The sequence below is a fragment of the Candoia aspera genome, chromosome 4, assembly GCF_035149785.1.
Source record: "Candoia aspera isolate rCanAsp1 chromosome 4, rCanAsp1.hap2, whole genome shotgun sequence".
Lineage (NCBI taxonomy): Eukaryota > Metazoa > Chordata > Lepidosauria > Squamata > Boidae > Candoia > Candoia aspera.
In genome coordinates, this window is record NC_086156.1 from 113,905,854 (window position 1) to 113,932,384 (window position 26,531).

General features: G+C 39.3%; 2 protein-coding genes across 2 annotated transcripts; both read right to left on the minus strand.

Moving 5' to 3' along the window:
* Window positions 1-2,105: 2,105 nt before the first annotated feature.
* On the minus strand, window positions 2,106-9,080 carry LOC134497188 (vomeronasal type-2 receptor 26-like). The gene is made up of 4 exons (XM_063302864.1): window positions 8,790-9,080; window positions 6,826-7,680; window positions 4,879-5,005; window positions 2,106-3,007 (listed from the first exon to the last, which is right to left on the minus strand). The coding sequence occupies exons 1-4, from the start codon at window positions 9,078-9,080 to the stop codon at window positions 2,106-2,108; spliced, it is 2,175 nt and encodes a 724-aa protein (XP_063158934.1).
* A 7,696-nt stretch (window positions 9,081-16,776) lies between these two features.
* On the minus strand, window positions 16,777-23,943 carry LOC134497461 (vomeronasal type-2 receptor 26-like). The gene is made up of 4 exons (XM_063303119.1): window positions 23,143-23,943; window positions 18,601-18,828; window positions 18,195-18,321; window positions 16,777-17,675 (listed from the first exon to the last, which is right to left on the minus strand). The coding sequence occupies exons 1-4, from the start codon at window positions 23,941-23,943 to the stop codon at window positions 16,777-16,779; spliced, it is 2,055 nt and encodes a 684-aa protein (XP_063159189.1).
* Window positions 23,944-26,531: the final 2,588 nt, after the last annotated feature.

Consider the following 26,531-nt stretch of genomic DNA (forward strand, 5'->3'; position numbering starts at 1 on the left):
CCACCTTTTATCATTTCCTAACTTCTAATGACTTAATGTTAGATTTCATGAGGAGATAATGGTTGGGGCAGGATAGTCCCTCCTCGGAATTTCACATTTCATGCTTATACTGATATTCACAGGATTTTTTTTTTCTTTTAATAGAACAGGAGGGAGAAACTGTACTTAGTGATTGTTCTAATGGGACAATGTGGAAGGATTTATGGAAATAATGTGGTTTTGTTTTAATATATAATAAGGGATTGACTATGGAAATGTTTTGTATATTCTTGCTGTTAAAAGTCAGAAGTCACACTTCTTTGTAACTTTGAAAAAAAAAATCTTGAATTTTCACTCCTTTTTAGTTTAGTTTTTTTCCCCCCTTTGTAGTCTTTTTGTTTTTCTGGAGCTTTTATTTTTGCTTGAAACTTAATAAAATTATTATAAAAAAGAATTATGTGGCAGCAAAATGGAGAAAGATGTAAATGAAAGAAGTTCAAAGAGTCCAATTAAAAAAAAAACGGTATTAACCATTTTTTTCAAAAAAATGAAGACAGTTTTTAATGTAAACCAATCTTAATAAGTATCTTATTTCACTGAGACTAAGAAAACATAGAGTCCCTCCTTAGGAGGGAGATGGGCACTGATAACATTTGTTAAATAAATAAATAAGTTTCTAGGCTTATTTGTAGGTCTTACAAATGCATTACTATCTTCCACACTTCTTTCAGTCATGAAATTTATTTTCTTAGTTCCTTAATCTCACCAGATATGGACAGACTCAACCATGCTTTCAACTGTGAGCATCTTAGGCCAGGCCATGTCCAGAAGCTCTAGAGAGCCATCAAGAGACACATAGAGGTAAACAACATTTACATACCGTTCAGAAGGGACAATAGAAAAGCCGAAAGACCAGAACACTACCTCGCCAGCCATCAACACCCAGATATGCAAAGATTAACACCAGGATTAACACCAGATGAACAATCAAACAGTACATTATACCTTAATCAAGGAACTATTAACTCAACCAAGCAGCAAACAACAGCCCAGTCAAGGAACTCCCAAGGAGAGGACAACACTTCCACCAACACAAGCTTGGCAAACCATGGTATATAAACAGAGAGCAAGGCCCACTCCCTCTTTGCAATGAAGATGTTGCCTGGTCTGGCAATGAAACATCTACAAGAAAGCAACAAGGCTCAGAGAGACCAAGGGCTCCACATTTATGTATTTATTTATTTATTTATGGACAGATGCAGCTCATTTCAGTTTTAAATCTTTCCTCCTCCCTCCCCCCAGGTCATTGGAAGGAAAAGAATGAAAGAAAGAAATTGTTTTGTTCTAATTAAATTCAATGCCCAGAAGGGAAGATTTCTTACCAGAATGGTAGATAACTTAGTACACCACCATTTCAGAATAAATAGAGGGATTCTCAAAAGTATATGCTTTATGGTGTGGGTATCTGTATTTCTTTTCAAGGTATGGCAGCAGGAAGTTTGACATATGCTGAAGCAAGCCTGGATGCACTTATTTGCCCCACATTTGATAACATGTTACGTTCTACAAGCCTGTCTTATGGTTGAGAGAATTTGTCCACAGTTACATCCAAGTTGGGATAGATTTAAATATGGATGGATGGATGGATGAATAAATAATGTATGAATATCTTTCTCCATCATCAGCATCATCAGCTTCTTGGTTTCATAGGAGATTCAGTTTTATGTTCTTATCTTATTACCTCGAGCATCTAGAATAAAGATTATATATCTATATCTAAAAATAATTGAGCTGTTTTACCATTCCTAAAATGTGACTCCAATAAAATTTTCATATTGATTGATTAATTGGAATTGAGTTGCAGGCCTAATCACCGACCATATTTGAGTGCCTTACATCTCTACCATAAATAAATAAGATTACAACAGAAAAATAATCAAACAACAATGGTACAAAAGAATATATTCCTACAAAGTGGAATCATTAAAAAGCCGCTAATTTGCATACATAGATAGGAGGAATTCCTCCCACATTCATCTCACACTCAAAGGACTGCTGTGGTACGTTCAGGTTCTTCTTAATGTAATGTACATCTTCCAATATAAAGACACATAAACAAATAGTTTCTAAGTCTTCCTTTTTATCAAGTGCTCCTTGGAATTCAAGTCAGGCCTCAGCACAATAATGTAACATTTGGGGAAAAAGATGCAACCAAGTAGTGCAAAAGTGGATGCTAAGATGGAGAAGATCTCCACAGCTACTGTGTACTTCCCTTTGATGCTCAAATAAGCTGGAATGAAGGACAACCAAACAGTGCAAAAAATCAGCATGCTGAAGCTGATAAACTTAGCTTCATTGAAGTTATCTGGCAACTTCCTTGTTTGGAAAGCCACTATGAAACTGATGATGGACAGAAGGCCCAGGTAACCCAAGACAAGATAAAACATGTTGGCAGAGCCTTCGTTGCATTCAGCTATAATTTCAGTGATTAGGGTCTTATGGTCCAGATCTGGGAAAGGAGGAGAGATGGCCATCCCTACTACACAGATGGCTGCTTGAAGAAGGGAGCAGGAAAGAATTATGAGCCTGGCCAATCTTTTCCCCAGCCACTTTCTCAGGCTGGACCCTGGTTTGGTGGCCATGAAGGCCACAATTACAGTGATGGTTTTGGCCAACACACATGAAACAGCCGCTGAGAAGATGAAGCCAAAGGCTGCTTGTTGGAGAAGGCAGCTTATGGTCCCAGGTTGTCCAATAAATAAAAAAGAGCAGAGAAAGCAAAGAAGCAGGAATGCAAGGAGAGTGTAGGTGAGTTCCCTATTGTTGGCTTTGACTATCGGAGTATCTCTGTGCTTTATGAAAATTCCTAGCATGAAAAGAGTGAGGAGGGCAAAAGATACAGCAAGAATTGCTAAACTAGCTCCTAAAGGGTCATTATAGGATAGGAAAATTATTGTTTTGGGAATGCATTGGTCCTGGTGCCTGCTTGGATACTGATGTTCTGGACATTCGGAGCAGTCATTCATATCTAGGGAAAAGAACCACAAATCACACATTATCCTACTCATACTACTGGTTGAATGCCCCAGTCTTAGCTCCCTCATAAAGGAATGCATATCTTCTGGTACATTTTTTCCTTTGAATTTGCAATCTGTATTTTTTTCTGTTTTAGGATATGCATTTTGTTAAATATTATTATTATTTTTTTTATGCTTTTGATTTTGCAGATCAGCTTATTTCCTGCACGGATATTTTTCTTTCCTGTTTTGTATGTTTGCTATGGCTGATATAAATTTCGTCATAAAATAATCCTCAGGAAGGAGAAATGCTCAATCTCTTCCAAAAGGCTTAGAAAAGTTTTCACATCATATTCAAATCATCAGTAGAGGAATTTTCAGGCCTAAAGATCTCTCTCTCTCTCATAATAATAATAAATAATAGTAATAATAATAATAATAATAATAATAATAATAATTGCAGGCATAACCTTCATGATGTGCTTGTATTGTTGCATCCAGGTATGTGGTGTGGATAAACACTAGTCTGAGAAAATTTGAAAATACTTTTGGAAAATGTGGCATTTTTTTAATCAGCATATCAATATTAATTGTATATAAATGATGGTGAGAAAATAAATGTTGGTTGTCTGAACATAAACACTTTATAGGAAATCAATTGAAGCAATGCAGTTTCACATAGGTATAAGATTAACCATAAAGACCTCTAATGAAGGCAGTGGGATGAATTCCTTTTTTCTCCCCACAGGAGAGTTCTTCTGAGGACTATCTATCTCTGCCTTTTTCTGTATGAACAAATGCTCCAGGTTATTCTCAACCCAGAGTTGGGTTTACAATTCTCTAGTCTCAGACATCCACCACAGTGTCTTCCACAGACCCAGCTGGATTCTTCCTCTGTTGGTCTGTCCTTTATCAACCAAAAGTTCAGCTCTAATGTATCCCAGGTAACTCTCCTATCCCCCCTTCTCAAAGGCCATCTCCTCAAGTCCCTACATGACCTTTATATCTTTCTTCTGACACTTCTCAAGCCTGTCAGTATCTTACTGGAAATGTGGGGCCTAGAATTCTACACAGGAATTCCCACTGGCTGGATTTCTACAAGAGGATTTCCCTATCCTTCTGTGGGCCTCACGGGAAAACACAAGTAGGTTTCAAACGAGATGAGCTAATTCTATTTTATTGTAATGCTACATTTACAGATTCATGCAAGTCAGAAGGTACAATTCTCCCCTCCCCAATTTCCCTTACTGCCCATGAAATTAGAGCTTCTCTTCTTAGCCTCTTGCCCACCCACGATCCCGTTGCGGGCTGTCTGACAGTTCCCTTTCCAGTGTTGCTTTGCCCCACCTCCCAAGGTCTTTTCCACCTTCCTTCATGCTGTTTCCTCCATTGATTATTCCATTTAAACTCTCCTATCTCCCAACCTTATCTTTTCATTTACCTTATTCAAAACATGACAAACCAAGAGCAGATGGAGATTACAGTCTTACCAGGAAGAAAGAAGTTCAAGCAATTCTAATAGATCCCACCCTCATGAACTCTTAGGAAATATGTGTGTTTAATCCCTTTCCATGTTTCTATATCCCACTCCCCACTTCTTTTATTCTGGCATTAAACCTGATTCATGGGACTAAATGTGAATCTCCTGGGTTTCCCTAGTTATTTCTTGCTGAATAACCCTAACTTCCTCCTGTCACTTTTTTCTGCAGCAGTTTATATCTTCTCTTAACTTTGTTTTCTATGTACCTTTGGGGGCTCCAAAGATCCTATTCCTGCCAATTCTCATAACAATAGTACCCTTGAAAAGAAATAGGCATTAACTTGGGAGTGTAGAATGGGGAGGCCACCTAGATTAACCTGGGTAGCGTATGAACATGCCTACCTTTCTGGTTTGAAATCTTCCCTTCTGGGCATGGAACACAATTGTAACAACAAAATGTTGCTCCTTCTTTCTTTTCCTTCTGATAACCAGGGAGGCAGGGAGGGTTACACAGAGACACGGGCTGTGTCTGTCCATAGAGAGAAAAGGGTTTCAGGAGTGAAAGGATGGTGAAGAATAGTATTTTATTGTTAACTTATTCAGTAGCCCTGTGACCCAACCTTCAGACAGTCACTGCTGAATGAGCAGATATAGGAATAGATGGGAAGAGAGATAAAAACATTCCTGATTTTCTAGCATATCATTTCTACAGTCTACTTCAATGTTTTTTCCAATAAAATGGTGTTTTCTCTGAATGAGTTAAGAGAGGCCAACCGGTATAAGTAGGAGTTAATTAGATATCCATGACATGCCTAGAAAGAAATGCACCAGGTAATTGCATGAAAATAACTTGAATTCACAAACCTTGTATTCCATTGTATTTTAACTGATTTACAGGGATGTCTATCCTGCTAAACATGATTCTCAGTGGCTAATAAAATTAAAATCAATGCAATAAATAAGGTACAGCCATGAGACAAAAGAATGTGGGCTCAGCTAGTCTTCTGACCTCAATGGTAGAAAAGAAGAAAGATATAGTAAAGGTCAGAGTTGCAGAAATTGGTGGGCATGTTCCTGACCAAATCTTGAAGAATCACTAACTGCAAAGTAACTGTATGATGAGAGCTTGTCTGCTATACAGTTTAAGGTCTGGTTTTTAGTTCCTGGAGAAACGAGAAACCGGTCAGTTGTCAGTTCTCTGAGTGATTCTGGTCTGCTCAGTAGCTATCAGCTCAACCTATTCCGGAAGATTGCCTTTGGGAAAAAATGGAGGTTGGATTGCTCTACATTTCATATTGATTCCTCAAGGCAAGACAAATCAAATGTGAGAAATGAAAATCTTTCAGACTTAATATCTCATTTGGATTCCTAGGATTGGATCCATCACAAAGGTGATGGTGGTCAGATTCATCCAGGATTGTTCCTGCCTCTGACAATGAATATAAGAATGAACAGAGACCTAGGAACTGATGAAATCTATTATATTTTACCTGGTTAAATCCTTGATGCCAAACAATCTCATCCTTATTTATAGTTACATATTTCCCATCAGAAATGTAAGGATTTACCCTTCCAATTTTGTGCCTAAGGAAAGAGTTGTTTTTGAAGACAACCAGGTTAGTTATTTCAAAACCAGTTGGCATCTCTCCGTGCTTATCCAGGAAGATAGTATCTCCAGCAGAATTGTTGAATGAAATGTCTTGAAGAAATAGATGAAGCTACTTATAAGAATGGGGGAAAGATTAGTCACCTTGAGTTTCTGTGTGACAGCTTATTTTTATAAAAAACATATATAATACACTAGATTTTTTATATTATTGTTGTTAATATCATGGGAACTATAACCAATAGCTGCAGTAATCTTGACATTAATGAATTGTGATTTAAATTTTATTTCTCAGAAACCACAATCTGTTCTGTTTTCCATAAAACGAACCTGCTAAAGTGCTATTGGACTCTGGTACTTTTGAAGAAATGTAAGGTTCCAGTATTTTTCAGCTTTGGGACAAGACTGGGGAGACCTGATCTACTTCTACCTTGGAAGCATATTGGGTGACTGAGCTAATAACTCTGTGCTGGCCTCAATAACATCATAGAGTTCTTGTTATAGTTGTTATGATAAATGAGAGGAGAGAGCACTATGTTTCCTTCAGCTCCTGAATACAAGACAAAATATAAATCTAATAAATTAATAATATAATAAATAAGCATTAAAAATCTATATCAAATATGTCATATCTTACTGCATGTTTCAATAGGAATAAAATGTTTTCAGCTCCTACGGAGGTTGCGTCATCTCATCCTTGATACCTTAGTACCACTTTATTCATCTGACAGAAAAGAAATTACCTGCCAAGGCTTTAGTTTATGAAGATGGCTACCCATCTTCGCATTTCTTCTGGACCAGGATGAATAGATGTTTTGCAAACCATGTGCCACAGCATAGATTGCATTATAGATACTGTAACTGTGAGCAGCCATGGCCATTTCAAAAAAAGGACCAGGAAGAGTCTCCAGCTTTTCCTCTCCAGTACATGTCTTATTGACCTTTAATGATCCTGTGGAATTTGGGAGAAGACATCCAAAAGCTTGTTCCCAAAACTCCTTGAGAAAAAGGTCTCCTTGTGTCCCAGACAGCTGAATCCTCTGAAGAAATGCATGGAACCCCTGAATTTCATTTGATTGAAGTGTCAGAGAAATGGATCCTCCAAACAGCTGCAAATTCCAGCCTTTCTGGAAGCTCATTAATGCAAAATCCATCTGGGCTGTCATGATCCACACATTTCCAACTGGGAAAAGTTCTTCAGATTCACTACTGACTGCTTCTATCATCAAGGTCAACCAAATGAATGAAGTTGTTTCTCCATAAACAATAAAGACTCTGGATGTTCCCTGTGTCACATGTAGATTATATTTTTCAGCTGTTTGCAATGTTTCTTCATAGTGATTCGTATGAGCTTGTTTTGGAGTTCTTTCAATGAAGGCTGTACAGATTCCATTCTTGGAAAACAAGGACTGCAAGCCCTGGAGGAAAAGTGTTCCACTTTCATCTTCTACAATGAAGAGGCCAACCCAGGTCCACCCAAAATGTCGTAGCACGTGAATAATCCCCAAACTCTGATGGGCTTCATTGGGGACAATGCGGTAAAAGGAAGGCATCCCAGTTTCATACTTCTTTTCTGGGGCAAATGACCCATATGAAATCTACAAAAAGCAAAGAAATAAAAATGCAGCAGTAATTGAGTGAGTGGACTAATGGATGGTTTTCAATAGGTGTCTTTTTTTAAACAGCGTTTAGGCAGCAAATTCAGTTCACAGAAATGGGGTGAATGTGCTTAGTGAAAATGTATATATTGGAAAACTGGAAAGGGATTTTTTTTTTCCCCATCTGAATTTAGAAAAATAGAAAAGTGACTTCTGCATTTTCCCCAGAAGGAGAGAACTAATTTTCTAATCTTCTTGTCTCTAGTTTTGAAGTATGTTTGATCCCAGGTTTCTAAAATATTGATTTTTTAAATTTAAATTTTACACACTCTCCTCCAACTCTATCACTTAATGACTAAACTCCATGCTCATTGATTATGAATATAATGAGGGTATGGGAAATGAATATTAATTTATATGCTTCACTGAACGTAGAATAGAAAATTAGCAGAAAGATCTCTATATCCTCCTCTTATATGTACAGTATGACTGAATTGTTCATAGCAAATCTTTTCATATGTTAGGTAGATCTCTTTCCATGAGACTAAAATATTCCCCTTCCCAGGATGCTGAGTTTAATGTTGGTAATTTCAGGTAGACTGAGCAGAGGAGATGAGCAATGGATGTTTCCTGGTGCAGGTGAGGAGTAGAAGAGAAGTGATTGTAAATAAATCTAAAGAGAAGACCGAAAAGAGACTGGGATGCCCACATGAGTAAGAGAGAGAGAGCAGAAATGACTTGTACAGAGAAGCAAAATCAGAAAGAGAGGCATTTCCTCGACAATCTTCTATTTGGTTGTCGCCTAGAAGCTCATAGGTTGAGTAGAAAACTGAGCAATTGGCCATCCAGAAATGATAAACTTTATAAAGTCTTTAAAAAGACTTCAAATCATACGATAACACCATCACAAGGATGTGTAGAAAGGTGAGTTTAGCAAAAGACAGGAAATAGCTGCTGGGCTCTTTACATATGAGTGGGATAATGAATTCCTCTTTGATTCAGGTGTGTCCCACTAATTCTGCCACAAAAATTTTGGGAGGTCCAAGCGAAAGAGGAATGAGGAGGCATGTGAAAATTCCAAACTTCCCCTTACCTCTGAAATGTCTTACCTGTGGAATTTTGTAGAGACTTAAGAGGCCTGCCATGTGGAAGGAAATATCATAGCCGAGCCCCCCAATGACAGCTATGAGGTTTTTCTCCACCCCACAGTGGAAGTTGGGGACAAACCGGTCAGCTTTTGAGAGGAGATCCAAGATATTGCGGTAGACCATCCTTGCATCATAGTAGCTATCATAAATATGGAATCCAAGGGTGACATTGGGCAAAAGCTGGGGATCCTCATTTACCTCATTTACAGCAAACACCAAGGCCAAGAGATGCTGGTAGAACTTGGTCACCATGCTGTCAACATAGAAGCATATTGTAGTTTTAGAAAATTTTACCTTTGAATTCTCCAAAACAAATGTCCATTATTTTGACCTCTCTTTCAATCCAACTTTCTTTCCTTTCTAAAATAAGAGAGAAAAATAAAAGATGCTCTGCCCATTATTATGCCTCACAATTGTATCTATCTCTGAAAACCCACCTTTCTATACATTCTTTTGAAGGTGTTATCATATGATTTTATTCAATCTAATATGCTTCTTACGTTATGTGTGTAGCAATAAGATAGACCTATTTGATATATCAAATAAACCATGACTACAGAAAGAAACTAATATTACACAATGAAAATTCAGGAAAGGATATAAATGGGGTAGTCTGCCCAGTCCATTTTCTTTCTACTGTCAAGGGGAGCTCTCTGTAATAGTAATTCTCAATAAGAATCAGAAAACTGACTTCTTGAAAATATGGGAAAATTTTGAGATTAGCCCTGCCGCTCCTTGCTATCTATGCCTTTACAGAGTTAATTATGAGTATCTTTTTTACCACTGCCATGTAATCATTATAATTCCTCAAACACTAAACTGTACACTGTAGTGGAAACCCATTTCTACATTAAAGTTGGAATTGAAAAGAAAGCTCCTTACATGGGTAGATCAAGGTTTAGCTCCTGGAAGGGGTGATCCATATAGTAAGCTTGGTTTAAAATACAGAGTATCTGAGAGAGCATCCCACCTATGAGGAGGCCACCTGGCTGATACCGCTCATGAGAAACCGGGAGAGGATTTGTTGTGGGGCACTTCATTGTAACTAGCTAATATGCTATAGTAACACTTTTGAATTAGCTTTTGATATCGGTCAGTGAGGAATCATCATAAGTTGATGATTGTGATCAACCTTCTCACTAGCTGCTATCCAACCAAACACAGCATTGGTAATGTCAAGAGACTTATTAGAAACTAATCCAGAACAGTAACCTTGGCATGTACATGAGACCTCACAAGTAAACAATAAAGGGGTGACATTCTCAACAGATAAGACAGAATTTGTTCCTACCCCTGTGTCAAATGGCACCTATAGAGGAGCTTATAATAACTTTTGATGATGCATCAAGTCTCAAAGTCATGAAGAAGAAAATAGTTTTCTCCACTGTAATTATCTTCTGTCACCAAGTGGATTATTTCATTATAGATTCTCCTCCTTTTTCCTGCCTCTGCTGTTTAGCATCACAACTGGGTAGGTCAATGGCTTGGGGTTCCTGCTCTGTGCCTTTGTGCAGGAAATATTTTTTTGAAAGAAAATGCTGAAAGTGGTGCAGGAAGTACATTAAGTTCCTCTCATATTATGTTTCTTTTCAATCCTCTCAAAATGTCAAGGCAAGACAGTGAGGGCATCAGACACCTTCAGCATAGTTGGACCTGTGTGCCTTCAAGTCAATTTTTGACTGCTCAAGTTCCTGCCCTACAATTTTCTTGCCAACAGTTTCAGAAGTGTCTTTCCTGTTCCTTCTTCCTAGGGCTGAGGAAGAATGACTGACCCAAAGTCCCCCAGCTGTCTTTGTGCCTAAGTGGGAGTAGAGCTCCCAGTCTTCTGGTTTCTGGCTTAATGCCTTAAGTTTACATGTAATTAATTGCTGTAAACAAAAAGAAGGTCTTTTTTCTATATATTACATAGGCAGTACAGAAGGCTTAGACAACCTTGTGCCATCTACAGGCCCTTCAGTCCTGATCATTTCCCATTTTTGTAACACTTCCTTTGAGTTTATTTCTTTGTTCATAACACTTATATCCCACCATAACCAGATGACTTTCATTGGTTGAGTTATGGCTTAAGAGATGTAGAGGGCACTAGTTAATTGCCTCCTTTGGACTTGAGTTTATCTCAGATGGAAAAGAAACCCCTTGGAAATCTCCATTATCACATACTGTACATAAGCCTGCCTTTTAGGTCAACATCACATCCTCAGACCAGCAGTATTATGACTTTATATTGAGTAGACAGAGGGATTCACTGGATTTAGTTTTTTCATTAAAAATGATGAAAACAGTGTCACTCTACAAGTTCTGTCCTCTTGTATGTCTGTGTGATATCAGAAATCTTGTACAAAAGTAGTCGAAATTATGATATAATGGCAGAATACTCCTTTCATCATTGGTCCCATGTCACATGATCAAAGCTGGGCCCTTGGCAACCAGCATGTATTAACGATGGTTGTAGCATCATTGGTCACATGATTGCCATTTGCCACCTTCCAGGCCAGCTTCCAACAAGAAAAATCAATGGGAAACTGTGATTCATTGAATGACCACTGTAAATAATGTCATACAATCATGTGCGGTCATGCTTAATTACCACACTGCTTAATGATGAATTTTCTGATCCCTATTTGGTCAGATGTCAGGGACTGCCTGTCTATAACAAGCATGGCTTTTCTCCCAATCCCTAGCCTATTTGAAGTTAAGAATGTGCACCCATCACATTTTCAAATGAAGGAGACAGTTGTGCAAAGCAAAGACAAAGAGAGATGTCATAGTGGTGAACAGGTTAGATTAGGGTTTGTTTCTTACATGTTCAACAAATGATGGCACTAACAAGACATGGATTGACATTACCTGTGACTTCAGACACTGACTTTCCCCTCAGATGCCCACCATGTTTATTGGATTGATAATGGAGAAGGAAAAGGCAGGTATCGGGCTGGCAAAATAGAAGGAAGGTGGGACAAGGGGGGAAGTGGACAGGGAGATAGAAGGGTAGATGTTGGGGCCAATCAGGTACAATATGCCCTAGATTTTCTGAAATCTGGGTTATGCTTTATTCTTGCTTGTTGGGCATGAAGGAGCAGAGATCACTTTGGTTCAGATCTGGAGGGGGAAAAAAAGTAATAATAACTTAGTGTCACAGTACTAATTACTGCCCACTGGAATCATCCTAAGGATAGTAATTTGCCCATCTCTCTCAGATGCTCACTGTCTTTCAGAAAGAAATAAGCATATCTAACATTTAAAAATAAAATAAAATAAATAAATAACCCCTGTGTTCTGCTGATATCGGATAGGACAAGAAGACGATCTTCCAGAACTTCTGTCTACTTCTTGAAGAAAATGACTTTGGGCTGGCTTTAGGTTCTGGTGGTTTGGATACAAATTTGCACTGCCATGAATTAAGGCTTCTGCATGTCATTGGACGAAGTGGCCTTGACAGAGCTTGGTGTTAACCATGTCAGGCTGTTGTAGTGGGTTGACCCAAGAGAACCTGCAGCTCAAGAGCAGCCGGGCTGCTCGCTTGTGGATGCTAGTGGTGCTCCTGCTGCTTCAAGCCTGCAAAGTAAATTCTCTGAGCTGCCCACAAAATGATCCCCTCCTTGTCCCACACGAATGGTACCAACCAGGTGGCCTCATCATTGGTGGGATTGCTTCTCAAATTATGTATGTTGCTCTTGAAATTTCCTTTAAGCAGCATCCCTCTAAGGAGATTTTTGAGGTTCCAAAGAAAGGGTTTATATTTTATTTCATTTCATTTTACTTTATTTTATATTTTATATATTTTACTTTATTTATTTTACTTTTACATCTGCTTCATGGGATCTCATCCATAATGCAAATCCTTAGAATTCTTTATTAAAAAAATATTGGATGCTTGATGGAAAGCTTAGATAGGCTGGTCTTTCCCTTGGGCTTTCCTTCCTGTCATGTTTGTAAAAAACTGATGGGTCATCAATTTTCCTGCAAGGGAAACTTTCAGCCAAAGTTAAAACTTTCTTAAAAACTCACATTCAATCATGCTCTAGAGGGCATAGGGAATGGCCTTGAAGGACAGGAAGACTAGCCACTAGCAAGGTGATGGTCAGATAGGAGGGGCCTGAGCCTGGCCCAAGAAAGTAACTTGAGAAAACGTCTCAGAAAAGCCCCTTCCTGGTTCTGACAAAGGTAAAATGAGGGAGTGGGAAGCAGATTCAGACTTGCAGGCACCTCTTATTATAGTTGCCATGATGAAAATACTCCTCAGCTATACAGCATTGGTTTCTTAGTCTGGTCTACCTTGTTGGGCTGACACAATTGCATTCTATACAGCTTTTTGCAATGTTGGGCTTTTCTATGATTCTTTAGACTTAAAAAAATGGGGTTAGCAGACTAGCAGATTAATTTGAAAGGGAAGCCTTGATTTTGCTGAATTTGCCCACAGAACCATGAAGACAGAGGACATAAGTTTGATTTGAAGTATTTTCTGCTGTAAACAAAAAGAAGGTCTGTTTTCTATATATTACATATGCAGTACAGAAGGATTAGACAACCTTGTGCCATCTACAGACCCTTCAGTCCTGATCATTTCCCCTTTTTGTAATATCTCCTTTGAGTTTATTTGTTTATTTGAGTATTTTTTTTAAATAGGGCCAAGTTTTTATAGACCTACAGTATAAATGTGCATCAGGCCAGCTCCATCTTTCTACAACTATCTCCATAACAAGAGAAAGTAGAATTTATTTATTTGTTATTCAAATTTAGACACCGCCCATCTCCCCCAAAAGAGGGACTTGTAGGACTAGATCTGGTTAACAATTGGGTTGGGGACAAGCAGGAGATCCAAAGGTTGTAGGCCAGACTGAGAAATTGGGGAGGAAAAACCAAAATCCAGTGGAAGGAAAGGGCAATCCACGTTCATAGTGTTGCCAAGAAAATTGTGTGTTTTTCTTGATGTAGTCAACAGGAGTCCAGCTTTAGTCTTGCAGATATGTACTAAAGAGAAGAAATAATAAAACTGTGAATCTAACATAAGATTACCATAAATAAGAGTGACTCACCTGGCTGTACTTATATGGTATCTGGAATATGCTTGGGTATTAGTCCTTTTCTCTACAAAAGCCAAATGTGAAAACCTGAAGCACTGCTTATGACGTGAGGTATTAGAACGTATTTAAAGTTAGACCCTCAATTTCTTTATTCTCCCTTGTTTAGGAAGGGAAATTTCCAAATCTCCTTAAGTTTTAAATTTTAACGTTTTAAAAAGTTTTCAAGAATAGAAAAATGGAAATAACTCCACAGAATGAAAGAAAAAGTGAAGTGACTCAGGTAGGTAAAGGTTAAGGTTTCCCTTGACATGAAGTCCAGTCGTGTCTGACTCTAGGGGGCGGTGCTCATCTCCGTTTCAAAGCAGAGGAGCCGGTGTTTGTCTGTAGACTGTTCTGTGGTCATGTGGCCGGCATGACTACACAGAACGCCATTCCCTGCCCGCTGAAGCCGTACCTATTAATCTACTCACATTTGCATGTTTTTGAACTGCTAGGATGGCAGGAGCTGGGACTAGCAACGGGAGCTCACCCCGTCACGCTGATTCGAACCACTGACCTTCCGATTGGCAAGCTCAGAAGCTCAGCGGTTTAACCCGCAGCGCCACCGCGTCCCTTGAAGTGACTCAAATAGTGTAGAAAAGGGCAGAAAAGGCTTATATAGGCTCTCCCACTTCTCTTTAAAATTGGACTGCAGTTGTTGTTATAATGCTGAATTGAATCCAATTCCCTTACCTCATTCCCATTTAGGGAGAAATTAAATCCATATCACAAACATTTTTGTTTTAAACCACAATTTATTTTGATAAATAAGAGGCATGTAGGAGTAGTAAAAAAAGAATTCTTTCTTTCATTAAGCCATCAGGAGCTGTCTGTATCTCTTTAAATTCTTCTCTGTTTTGAGCTCATACTGTCATTTAATACACTGCCCTTAGTCCCACTCTAACTATTGTCTAACCGCCTTATATAGAGCACATGATTCATATATATGATGTAAAGCTTCATTACAGGCCTAGTGAGAGAGAAGAGTAATGAGAAGACAAGGCAGAAGAAGAACCTGGATCAATGTAAGAAAGGCCAGAAGAAAAAAAGGGTCATAATAGAGGTTACCATAAAGTAGCAGATTGTAATTGTCTATAAGATCACAATCATGATGGTAGAAGTTCAAATGGGAGAAATAGGAAGCTTCTCCATAAAAGAAAAATGGCTTTCAATGATACAATATCAAGCAATATATCTTGTTGGGGCATGGATGGAAAGTTTGATTTAAGATTTAGGTATTTAGATGAGTCTAAATAGTTTTTTTTTTTCTTTTTTTTCCCCCAATCATTATATGACTATAAATTCTGGAGGAAATTTTAAATATCGATGTAGGATAGAATCAGAGAAAATGTATAGGGTTAGTTATTTTTTTTTCCTTATCAGTTGCTCTCTGTTATTTAATTCAGGCCAAAGCACAACGGAGAGTCATGGCCATCCTGATCTCCAGAGGGATGGTGGCCCATAGGGGAGGTGCTGCCACAGAGAATACAGGACTTCAGGGTCCAAAAAGATGGCATTATTTGATGGAAAGAACCTGGAGCATGCCCTCTCTGCTAGAACTGATAGAGTGAGCAGAGACAATGGAGGCAGGAGATTCCAGAAATAGCTTGGCCCCATGCCATGGAGATGAACAAGCACTTTGAATGATACCCAGGAACCTGCTGGCAAGCCATGCAGTGCCTACAAAACAAGTGTTATATTGCTGATGCTCTTTCCTGCCAGCACATAGGCAGCAGTATCAGGGTATTCTCCAAAGGCAGCCCCAAGTAGAGGTTATTACACTAATCTACATTTGGGCAGAAAAACTCATAAGTCACTGCTGCTCCAAAAAGATCTGCCTGTACCACACCAGCTTCAGATGTTCCAGGCTATGACATGTCCCACACAATCCTTTATGGCCCCATACAAACCCTGAATAAAGACCTGCAGAACATCTCCAGCTCAGCCTTGAATGAAAAAACAAAACAAAACAAAAAACCTAACTTGGCATAATGTGTAACTTCATCCAAAACTTACTAATGACCCCTACCTGTGGTTTCATATTAGTGTGGCATAACAAGTAGAAAGATCAATCAAAGGTTCAGCCACTCACCTGAGATCTGGGGGGCCCTGAAACTCTGACTTTTCCCCCAGCAATTTGGCTTGGATGATGAATGAGCCCAGTATAGCTATGGTTTGTGTGATTGAACTTGTTTGATAGTGACTTGGTTTTATGATTATTTTAACTTAATTTTTGCTGTAACATATCCAGAGTACATACGTTAGTTGTATAGATATGTGACAGTTCTCCAGAACTAATATGTTAGCTGGGTAGCCAACTGAATGCCTTAGGTGCTCTTCCCTATAACTATTGACCGGAATGGCCCACTCAGGAAGGAGTAGAAACACAATAAATCAGTCCCCTCATTTCCCAAGCTTAGGAGCCAATCCTGGAGAAGAATGGATTATGGAATTGAATGCCACTGAGAATTGGAAAAGGACCAAGTGGGAGGAACAATAAGAATTACAGTTGGATTCCAGTTTTTGATATAGTGCTGAATGGAATCCAGTTCCTCATCCCCATTTAGGGATAAATCGAGCACAGTGCTATCACAACTTCATTACCTTTCAACACACGTTATTTTGATGCACCAAGAGTGGCCTAGCAGCACCTGACTGAGGCAAGTCCGGTTAGGGTCTGACTTCAGAGCAGAGCAGAGAGAGAGTTGATTGGATTGCAGGATACGTAAAATGCATCTCACCAGTGATTCTACTCAACAGCATTCTTTGTCTTTTCAATCCTGTTTTCCAATGGCTTTTCCCATGATGGAGTTCTTCGAACTTCTTGATAACAAATTTTACACTGATGTAGAATAATATCAGATAAAATGTAAAGGGGTTAATTATTATTTTTTTCGTATCATTTGCTCCCTGTTATTTAATTCGGGCCTCCAGACAATAATGTAGCATTTAGAGAAAAAGATACACCCCAGTAATCCAGTAGTGGATGCCAAGATAGAGAAGACCTCCACAGCCACCATGGCTTTTCCCCTGGTACTCAGGTATGTCGGAACAAAGGAGACCCACACACTGCAGAAGGCCAACATGCTGAAGGTGATGAACTTGGCTTCATTAAAGCTGTCAGGCAATTTACGAGCCTGGAAAGCCACAATGAAGCTGGCAATAGCCAAGAAGCCCAGGTAGCCCAGAATACAGTAAAACATGGAGACCGATTGTTCATTGCACTGCAGAATGCTTTCTTCATTTACTGAATGCATGTCTAACTCAGGGAATGGAGGATAGATTGACAACCACACAGAACAAGTACCTGCTTGGAGAAGAGAGCAGGAAAGGACAATGGAGAGGGTCAGTCTTTTCCCCAACCACCTTTTCAGGTTGGACCCTGGCATGGTGGCCCTGAAAGCGACCACCACCATGATGGTTTTGGCCAACACACAAGAAATAGCCACAGAGAAGATGATGCCAAAAGCTGGTTGTCGGAGGAGACAAATCAGTTTCCCAGGCTGGTTCAGGAATAAGAAAGAAGACAAGAAGCAGAGCAACAGGGAGACAAGGAGAGTGTAGGTGAGGTCCCGATTCTTGGCTTTGACTATGGGGGTGTCTCTGTGCTTAATAAAAATCCCAAGTACCCAGATTGTGATGAGGGAGAAAGAAAAAGCAACTGAGGCCAAACTCATTCCAATAGGATCTTCGTAAGACAAAAAGGCAATGGTTTTGGGGAAGCATCCATTTTTTTCTTGGTTTGGATATCTATCTTCTGGGCACTGGAAACAATCGTGCTCATCTGGAAAGCAAAATTAAGGAAGTCCCATTTTGATTTTCATTCATGAGTAAGACAGTGTTGATTTCCTACTTTCTCATTCATACTGGACATTCATGGCCATGAGATTTTTCTTTTTTTAAATCTTCTCATGCCTCACTATACTTCAAATATCATTATTGATCCTCCCCAGACTATTCTTCCTTTAGTCAACTACAAGACACACACAGATGTTGCTGACAAAGGATCAGATAGGCATCTTCACAAATTTGTACTTTTAATTTTTAAATATCTCTTCGAAACTTGGAATTTCTTTTAACAGCAAAATCTGTAGTTGTTTTTTTGGGGGGGATGCTTGGGGAGTGATGCATGTCTTTTTTCAGACACCACTCTGGTTTTCCCATTCAATTTCAGAAAGAAATTAGGGATGAATGCAGATGCTTAATAACTAGCAACCAAATTCTTCTATGCATACTTGCTGAACTTATTCTGTTTTCAAATTGTGTCTGCCAGCTAAGAAATTTGGAGTTCATTTTTATCTACCTGTCTTATTGGAGACCTTGCCATCTGGGCATGGAACACAATCATAGCAGCAGAATATTTCCCCTTCTTTTACTCTTTTTTGATAACCAGGCTGACAGAGTTCATTGCACAGTGAAATGGGAAGGACCTATCCATAAATAAAAAGAAAGTTACAAAGCTGGAGGTTTTGTCATCCTTTTCTCAAGCAAATATCCCCGTTGCTATGCTAAGAACAACAACATTAAAATAAAACAATTTCTTCCCATTTATTTCCCACCAAGATTGCAAGAAGATAAATCAGTTATTAAACATTTTTTTTTTTTGGAATTTACTATTCAGTGTAGAGTTTGGTAAATTAACCTTCATCGGTTTTATGATAAGAGGAAAGTAAATTTCCAGATCCAAACAGGCCTTTCAAAATCCATACCTGATTAAACTTTTTGTGCCACGTGATTATATCCCCATGAATGATTAATTCTTTCCCTTTAGGAGCTTCTAGATCCATCCTTCCAACTTTCACCCTCTTGAAGGAGACATTTGGAAATGTTAGCAGGTTTATGACATCAAACCCACTTTCCATTTCCCCATTATCATTCAAGGACACATTTTCTCCAGCTGAATTGTTGAACGAAATACCTCGAAGAAATGGGTGGAGCTGCAGGGTTGGAAAAATAAATCAAAGGGATTGAGAATAAAAGGAAAAGGATCTTGTTCATTTAATTTCATTGGGAAAAAGCCAGTAAACACATCTGCATAGACTCCCTCACTGCCTTCCTGAGAATTTCTCTGTCTGCACTGGGACACTAAAGTAAAGAACGAGGTCAGCTACAGCCTTTGACAAAACATTTGATGTTCTAGATCACAGGGAGGTTGCCCCACCATCTCAGTTGGTTCACAGATCTTGCTGAGAAATCACATGGTTTCCAGAACTGAAGCAGTAAGCTGAGGTTATCCTTCCCTCTTCTCTTAGGCAAGCCCACATCTGCAATTTAACTTCAGTTATCCTAGCCTTCTGTCTTCCCTCCCGATCATTAAAATTCCTTAGTTTTAAGGAATGTCTGAATGAAAACTGGTAGTCGATTATACTTAATGCAGAAATGGAACTTCTATATTCTCAGGAGTGATCAAACATTACTGGAATATATTATTCAGGTTTTATTAGAGGTCTGTCATGATACAGTCAGAGTGATACTCTATCTTTGATACTGCTCTGGTCATGAAACCTATGAGAAGAAATTTGTAGAGGGCTATTAACTGAATCTGCCCTCCCCTGATCCCCCTGAGGAAAATAATAATAATAATAATAATAATAATAATAATAGATGAAATCAGAAAAACCTCAATGAACAAGTTGTAGAACCAGTGGGGTGAATTATTTCTCAAAAATATTGAATATATTTTCCAGAGCAATTACCTGCCAAGCTTGCACTTCAAAACATAAAGATTTTTTGCATCCTACCAAATGTCTTCTGCTGGATCTGACTAAGGAGATAGCATGCAGAGCATGAGCCAAAGCATAGACAGCATTATAGATACTATAGCTGTGTCCAGTCATCCGCATCTCAAAAAGAGGTCCAGGAAGATTCTCCACCCTCTCTTTCCCAGTACATGTGTCATTGTCCAAAATACTGTCCAGGGGATCTGGGCCGTGATGATCCAAGCCATGAGCTAAACCATGAAGGGCCACCCAGGACGGGAAGCTCATGACAGAGAGATGAGACTAAATGTGATCCCTGGGGAAGATAATGGCAACCCACCCCAGTATTATTGCCATGAAAACTAAATGGATCAGTACAACCAGAGATATGTTGGTATACCATCGGAAGATGAGACCCCCAGGTCAGAAGATGGTCAAAATGCTACTGGGGAGGAACAGAGGATGAGTTCAACTAGCCCCAGACGTGTTGACGCAGCTAGCTCAAAGCCGAAAGGACGGCTAGCGGCTGACAGTGCTGGTGGTGAATGGCGAATCCGATGTTCTAAGGATCAACACACCATTGGAACCTGGAATGTAAGATCTATGAGCCAGGGCAAATTGGATGTTTCCATTGGTCAGATGTCAAGATTAAAGATAGACATTTTGGGCGTCAGTTATCTGAAATGGACTGGAATGGGCCACTTCACATCAAATGACCACCAGATCTACTACTGTGGACAAGATGACCACTGAAGAAAAGGAGTAGCCTTCATAATTAATAGTAAAGTGGCTAAAGCAGTGCTTGGATACAATACAAAAAACGACAGAATGATATCAATTCAAATTCAGGGCAAACCATCTAACATCATAGTGATCCAAATACACGCCCCAACCACAAATGCTGAAGAAGCTGAAGTAGAGCAGTTCTATGATGATCTGCAGCACCTACAGGACAATATGCCTAAAAGAGATGTTATTTTCATCACGGGAGACTGGAATGCCAAGGTGGGCAGTCAAATAACACCTGGAATTACAGGTAAGCAAGTCCTGGGAGAACAAAACGAAGCAGGACATAGGCTGAGAGAATTTTGCCAAGACAACTCACTCTGTATAACAAACAGTCTCTTCCAACAACCTAAGAGACGGCTTTATACATGGACTTCACCAGATGGACAACACCGAAATCAGATTGGCTACATCGTTTGCAGCCAAAGTTGGCGGACATCTATACGGTTGGTAAAAACAAAACATGGTGCTGACTGTTGTTCAGATCCCAAACTTCTTCTTGCACAATTTAGGATCAGACTAAAGAGATTAGGGAATACCCACAGATCAGCTAAATATGAGCTCACTAATATTCCTAAGGAATATGCAGTGGAGGTGAAGAATAGATTTATGGGACTGGACTTAGTAGATAGGGACCCAGAAGAACTCTGGACAGAAGTTTGCAACATTGTTCAGGAGGTGGCAACAAAATACATCCCAAAGAAAGAGAAAACCAAGAAGGCAAAATGGCTGTCTGCTGAGACACTAGAAGTAGCCTAAGAAAGAAGGAAAGCAAAAGGCAACAGTGATAGGGGGAGATATGCCCAATTAAATGCAACGTTCCAGAGGTTAGCCAGAAGAGATAAGGAATTATTTTTAAACAAGCAATGCACAGAAGTGGAAGAGGACAATAGAATAGGAAGGATAGGAGACCTCCTCCAGTAAATTAGAACCATTGGAGGTAAATTCCAGGCCAACATGGGTATGATCAAAAACAAAGATGGCAAGGACCTAACAGAGGAAGAAGAGATCAAGAAAAGGTGGCAAGAATATACAGAAGACCTGTATAGGAAGGATAACAATATCGGGGATAGCTTTGACGGTGTAGTCAGTGAGCTAGAGCCAGACATCCTGAACAGTGAGGTTGAATGGGCCTTAAGAAGCATTGCTAATAAAAAGGCAGCAGGAGATGACGGCATCCCAACTGAACTGTTCAAAATCTTGCAAGATGATGCTGTCAAGGTAATGCATGCTATATGCCAGCAAATGTGGAAAACACAAGAATGGCCATCAGATTGGAAAAAATCAACTTATATCCCCATACCAAAAAAGGGCAAGACTAAAGAATGTTCAAACTATTGAACAGTGGCACTCATTTCACATGGCAGTAAGGTAATGCTCAAGATCCTGCATTTAGACTTCAGCAATTCATGGAGCGAGAATTGCCAGATGCACAAGCTGGGTTTAGAAAAGGCAGAGGAACTAGGGACCAAATTGCCAATATCCGTTGGATAATGGAAAAAGCCAGGGAGTTTCAGAAAAACATCTATTTCCGTTTTATTGACTATTCTAAAGCCTTTGACTGTGTGGACCAGAACAAATTCTGGCAAGTTCTTAGCGGTATGGGGATACCAAGTCATCTTGTCTGCCTCCTGAAGAATCTGTATAACGACCAAGTAGGAACAGTAAGAACAGACCACGGAACAATGGACTGGTTTAAGATTGGGAAAGGTGTATGGCAGGGCTGTATACTCTCACCCTACCTATTCAACTTGTATGCAGAACACATCATGCGACAAGCTGGGCTTGAGGAATCCAAGGATGGAGTTAAAATTGCTGGAAGAAACATTAACAATCTCAGATAGGCAGATGATACCACTTTGATGACTGAAAGCGAAGAGGAACTGAGGAGCCTTATGATGAAGGTGAAAGAAGAAAGTGCAAAAGCTGGTTTGCAGCTAAACCTCAAAAAAACCAAGGTTATGGCAACCAGCTTGATTGATAACTGGCAAATAGAGGGAGAAAATGTAGAAGCAATGAAAGAATTTGTATTTCTAGGTGCGAAGATTACTGCGGATGCTGACTGCAGTCCGGAAATCAGAAGACACTTAATCCTTGGGAGAAGAGCAATGACAAATCTTGATAAAATATTTAAGAGCAGAGACATCACACTGACGACAAGGTCCACATAGTTAAAGCAATGGTGTTCCCCGTAGTAACATATGGCTGCGAGAAATGGACCATAAGGAAGGCTGAGAGAAGGAAGATCGATGCTTTTGTACTGTGGTGTTGGAGGAAAATTCTCGGAGTGCCTTGGCCTGCATGAAGATCAAACCAGTCCATCCTCCAGGAAATAAAGCCAGACTGCTCACTTGAGGGAATGATATTAAAGGAAAACTGAAATAATTTGGCCACATAATGAGATGACAGGACATCCTGGAGAAGATGCTGATGCTATGGAGAGTGGGAGGCAAAAGGAAGAGGGGCCGACCAAGGGCAAGATGACTCGATGATTTTCTAGAGGTGACGGACTTGTCCCTGTGGGAGCTGGGGGTTTTGACAACCAACAGGAAGCTCTGGCGTGGGCTGGTCCATGAAGTCACGAAGAGTCGGAAGCGACTAAATGAATAAACAACAACATTAAGTGAATCTGCCCTCCCTTGATCCCCCTAAGGAATAAAGGAAAGAAAAAGCAACCAGAAAAAAGAAAAAATGATGAACAAGATGTAGAACCAGTATGGTAAATATTTTCTCACATATATTGAATATATTTTCCAGAGCAATTACCTGCCAAGCTTGCACATCAAAACATAAAGATTTTTTGCATCCTACCAAATGTCTTCTGCTGGACCTGAGTAAGGAGATAGCATGCAAAGCATGAGCCAAAGCATAGACAGCATTATAGATACTATAGCTGTGTCCAGTCATCTGCATCTCAAAAAGAGGTCCAGGAAGATTCTCCACCCTCTCTTTCCCAGTACATGTGTCATTCTCCAAAATACCATCCAGGGGATCTGGAAAGATGCAGTCAAATGCTTGTGCCCAGAAGTCCTTAAGAAATCTATCTCCTTGGGTCCAAGAAGGATGTATGTCCTGAACAAATTCCTTGAACCCTAAATGTTCTCCAGAATGAATTGTAAAGGAAATGGCACCATGAAAGACCTCAAGATCAAACTGTCTTTGTGTTCCTGTCAATAGGAAATCAATCTGGGCAGTGATGATCCAAACTTTTCCAAATAATAGAGCTCTTTCACTGCTGTGTCCAAGTATATATATGATAGTATTCAGCCATGAAAGTGTCAATGATTCTCCATAGATGATAACTGTACTAGTTTTATTGTCTGATAAAATGTTGTAAATATCGGATGCTAATTCAAGCATATCTTTTATCTTATCCCAATGAGTTTTTTGTGGGATTCTTTGTGTAGAAGCTAAACAGATTCCATGTTGAGAAAGCAGGGGCTCCAAAATTTGTAAGAAATGCTCTCCACCATTACTATCCACAAAAAATAGCCCAACCCACGTCCAGTCAAAATGTTGAAGAAGTTGAACAATCCCCATGTATTGTTGAGATTCATTTGGGACCATGTAATAAATGGGTGAGTTCCTAGTCCTCTGAATATCCAGTGGGGGAAATGAGCCATATGTGAGCTAAAAAGAAATGTACATACAGTATATTCCAGGAGTTCTATGAAAAAAAATGTAATTTTGTCATTCTGTCTATCCTTTCAAGACATATTTCTTAAATTATATTTCACATAGTTCAAATATAATTAGTTTTCCCCCTCCCATCACATCATTACGGATCCAGATCCAGTTCTATTGCTTTTTCCTCCATCCAACCATCCATCCATCCATCCATCCATCCATCCATCCAACACATTTTGTTGAATCAGCTCTGTGATTGTTTCAGCCTTGTATCACAACATTCCTCAAACAACTATGAAGATTTTTTTAAAAATTACGCCTGAAATATAGTTGAAGACAGTATTTTCCCCCCAAAATCACACCATTATGGGACCAGTTCTGGATTTAGAAATTCTATCTATCATATCTTTATCTGTCTATCTAGCCATCCCTCCATCCCTCCAACCCACCATCCCTCCGTCCCTCCATCCCTCCATCCCTCCATCCCTCCATCCCTCCATCCCTCCATCCCTCCCTCCATCCATCCATCCATCCATCCATCCATCCATCCATTCTCTATTTCTACCTTGGATTACAACATTCCACAAACAGCTATGAAGGAAGAGTTTGTTTGTTTGCTTTTAAATCCCCCCTTATTCCCACAACCTACCTGTGGAATCTTGTAGGTGTTTATAATATCTGCCATATAAAATGAAGTATCAAAACCAAATCCTCCAATGATGGCAATAAGATTTTTCTTCTTGGTATCACATAAGTAGTTGGGGAGAAATCTAGCTGATTTGAAAAGCAGATCCAGGGTGGTCCGTTAGGTCATTCTTCCATCATAGTAGCTGTCATAAATGTGGAAGCCAAGGGTGATATTGGGTAAGATCAGGGGATTTTCATTGATCTCCTTCACAGCTAATGTCAAGGCAAGGACATGCTGGTAGAATTTTGTTATAACACTGAAAAATATTAATTAAGAATGTCATGCTACAGTCAGTGGAACTGTCTGCCTCCCAGCTGAGAATTAGAATGTGTTTAAATTATTAGAAGGTTAGAAGGAATGTTGTTTGATAGGTAGGTAGGTAGGTAGATATGTAGATAGACAGATAGATCTTCCATGAATGGGGTAATTTTCAATGAAATCTTGCCTTATTTTATAAGAACAGAAACCATCTACCAAAGCTTCCTTTGTACTCTTCGACCATTTCTTAAAGTTCAAAATGAAATGGTTATATTTTCCAGGGAGCTACAGAAATCGTAGCTGGGGTGGGAGACTTGGAGAGTTTTCATCCCTCCTTCTTCAAATTTCCTTTTCTGAAGTTTGTGACTTCTGAATAAATTATTTTCAAAAGAAAAATAAAGATAAACTCAATTCTGTTCAGATTTAAGCACCTTACTTTCCATTTTGCAATGAAATATTTCTTAAACCCTGAGATCCTTACAAAGGGGAGGGAAAAGAAATTCCATGGAGTGAGATTCTCAACATGTGCACAGATTTTCTCTGGAAGACAGGGAGTTACTTTGATAAACAAAGTGAATTCTAACTACTTTATACGTCATTGGAAGGAGCTTGAGTTCTATTCCAAATTGCTAGGTTTTCCTTAAGACTAATTTCCTCTTTTTTAAAAATTAACCTAATACAAGAGTATATTTCTATACTCTTCTAAACCCCAAACCTTTCATATACCCAAAGAGAAAACCTCCTATGTTCACCTAATACAGTCCACAGTTTCTATTTCCATTTTTGTAATTGATCTTTTTCAGAAGGTACAGAGGGGGATCCTTACTCTGGAATTTCAGAAACCTCCCGATAAGGTTGCTCACTGAATTCAACTTGAAGAAAGGGGTAGCTGACCATAGAGGTCATCCCACCAATGAGAAGGTCACCAGCTTGGTACCAGTCATGTGGAATCGGAAGGGGATCACCTTCAGGGTAGGACAGAGAATCAGCTTTCAGCCCCGGAAACAGCAACAGGAACAACATGTTGGCAGCATCCCTTCTCCCCCAAAGATAGAATATACTGGTTGGTTTGCACAAAGTGTGTGAACTTTGCTGAGCTGAGCCAATCATAGTCCTTTAAGTAATTGCAGAGGAAAGGTAATTCGTCCTTTGACTAAATGAAGGAGAAGATCATCCGTTATTTATTATTTTTCATTTTATGTAAGTCCCATGGTAGAAAGAAGCAAACCTGTTGGTTGATGATGCAAGATTCGCAATAAGTGACGTAAGTTATAAATTACATGTTCAATCCCACATAGAGTTATAACTTCAGGACACTGTTATTCTAACATAATCAAGGGCTCAATGTTATCACAGTATTGGGAGCAATTCCAGATGCTTTTCTGGCTATCCAGTTGGGAGAGAGGCATTCAGGGTTCCCCAAGGCTGACTGTCATCTTCTGAGTCCAGTGTGATTCTTCCTGGGCATTTCATTCTGTAATTCCTCTTTTACCAAGTTCTACCTCTGCAGTTCAATGATCACTTGTTCTGACTGTTCCACGTCTTTGCCCAAAGTTCCATTGATCATTTCCTTTTTTCATTT

Coding starts and splice junctions, on each gene's coding strand:
- LOC134497188 (XM_063302864.1), bottom strand. CDS start 9,080: ATGGTGACCAAGTTCTACCAGCATCTCTTGGCCTTGGTGTTTGCTGTA. Junction 7,681..8,789: donor GTCTCTACAAAATTCCACAG/GTAAGACATTTC, acceptor TGCTTTTTGTAG/ATTTCATATGGGTCATTTGC. Junction 5,006..6,825: donor ATAAACTAAAGCCTTGGCAG/GTAATTTCTTTT, acceptor CTCTATGGACAG/ACACAGCCCGTGTCTCTGTG.
- LOC134497461 (XM_063303119.1), bottom strand. CDS start 23,943: ATGGTCCCAAATGAATCTCAACAATACATGGGGATTGTTCAACTTCTT. Junction 18,829..23,142: donor TTGATGTGCAAGCTTGGCAG/GTAATTGCTCTG, acceptor CCAACCCTGCAG/CTCCACCCATTTCTTCGAGG. Junction 18,322..18,600: donor GGCACAAAAAGTTTAATCAG/GTATGGATTTTG, acceptor ATTTATGGATAG/GTCCTTCCCATTTCACTGTG.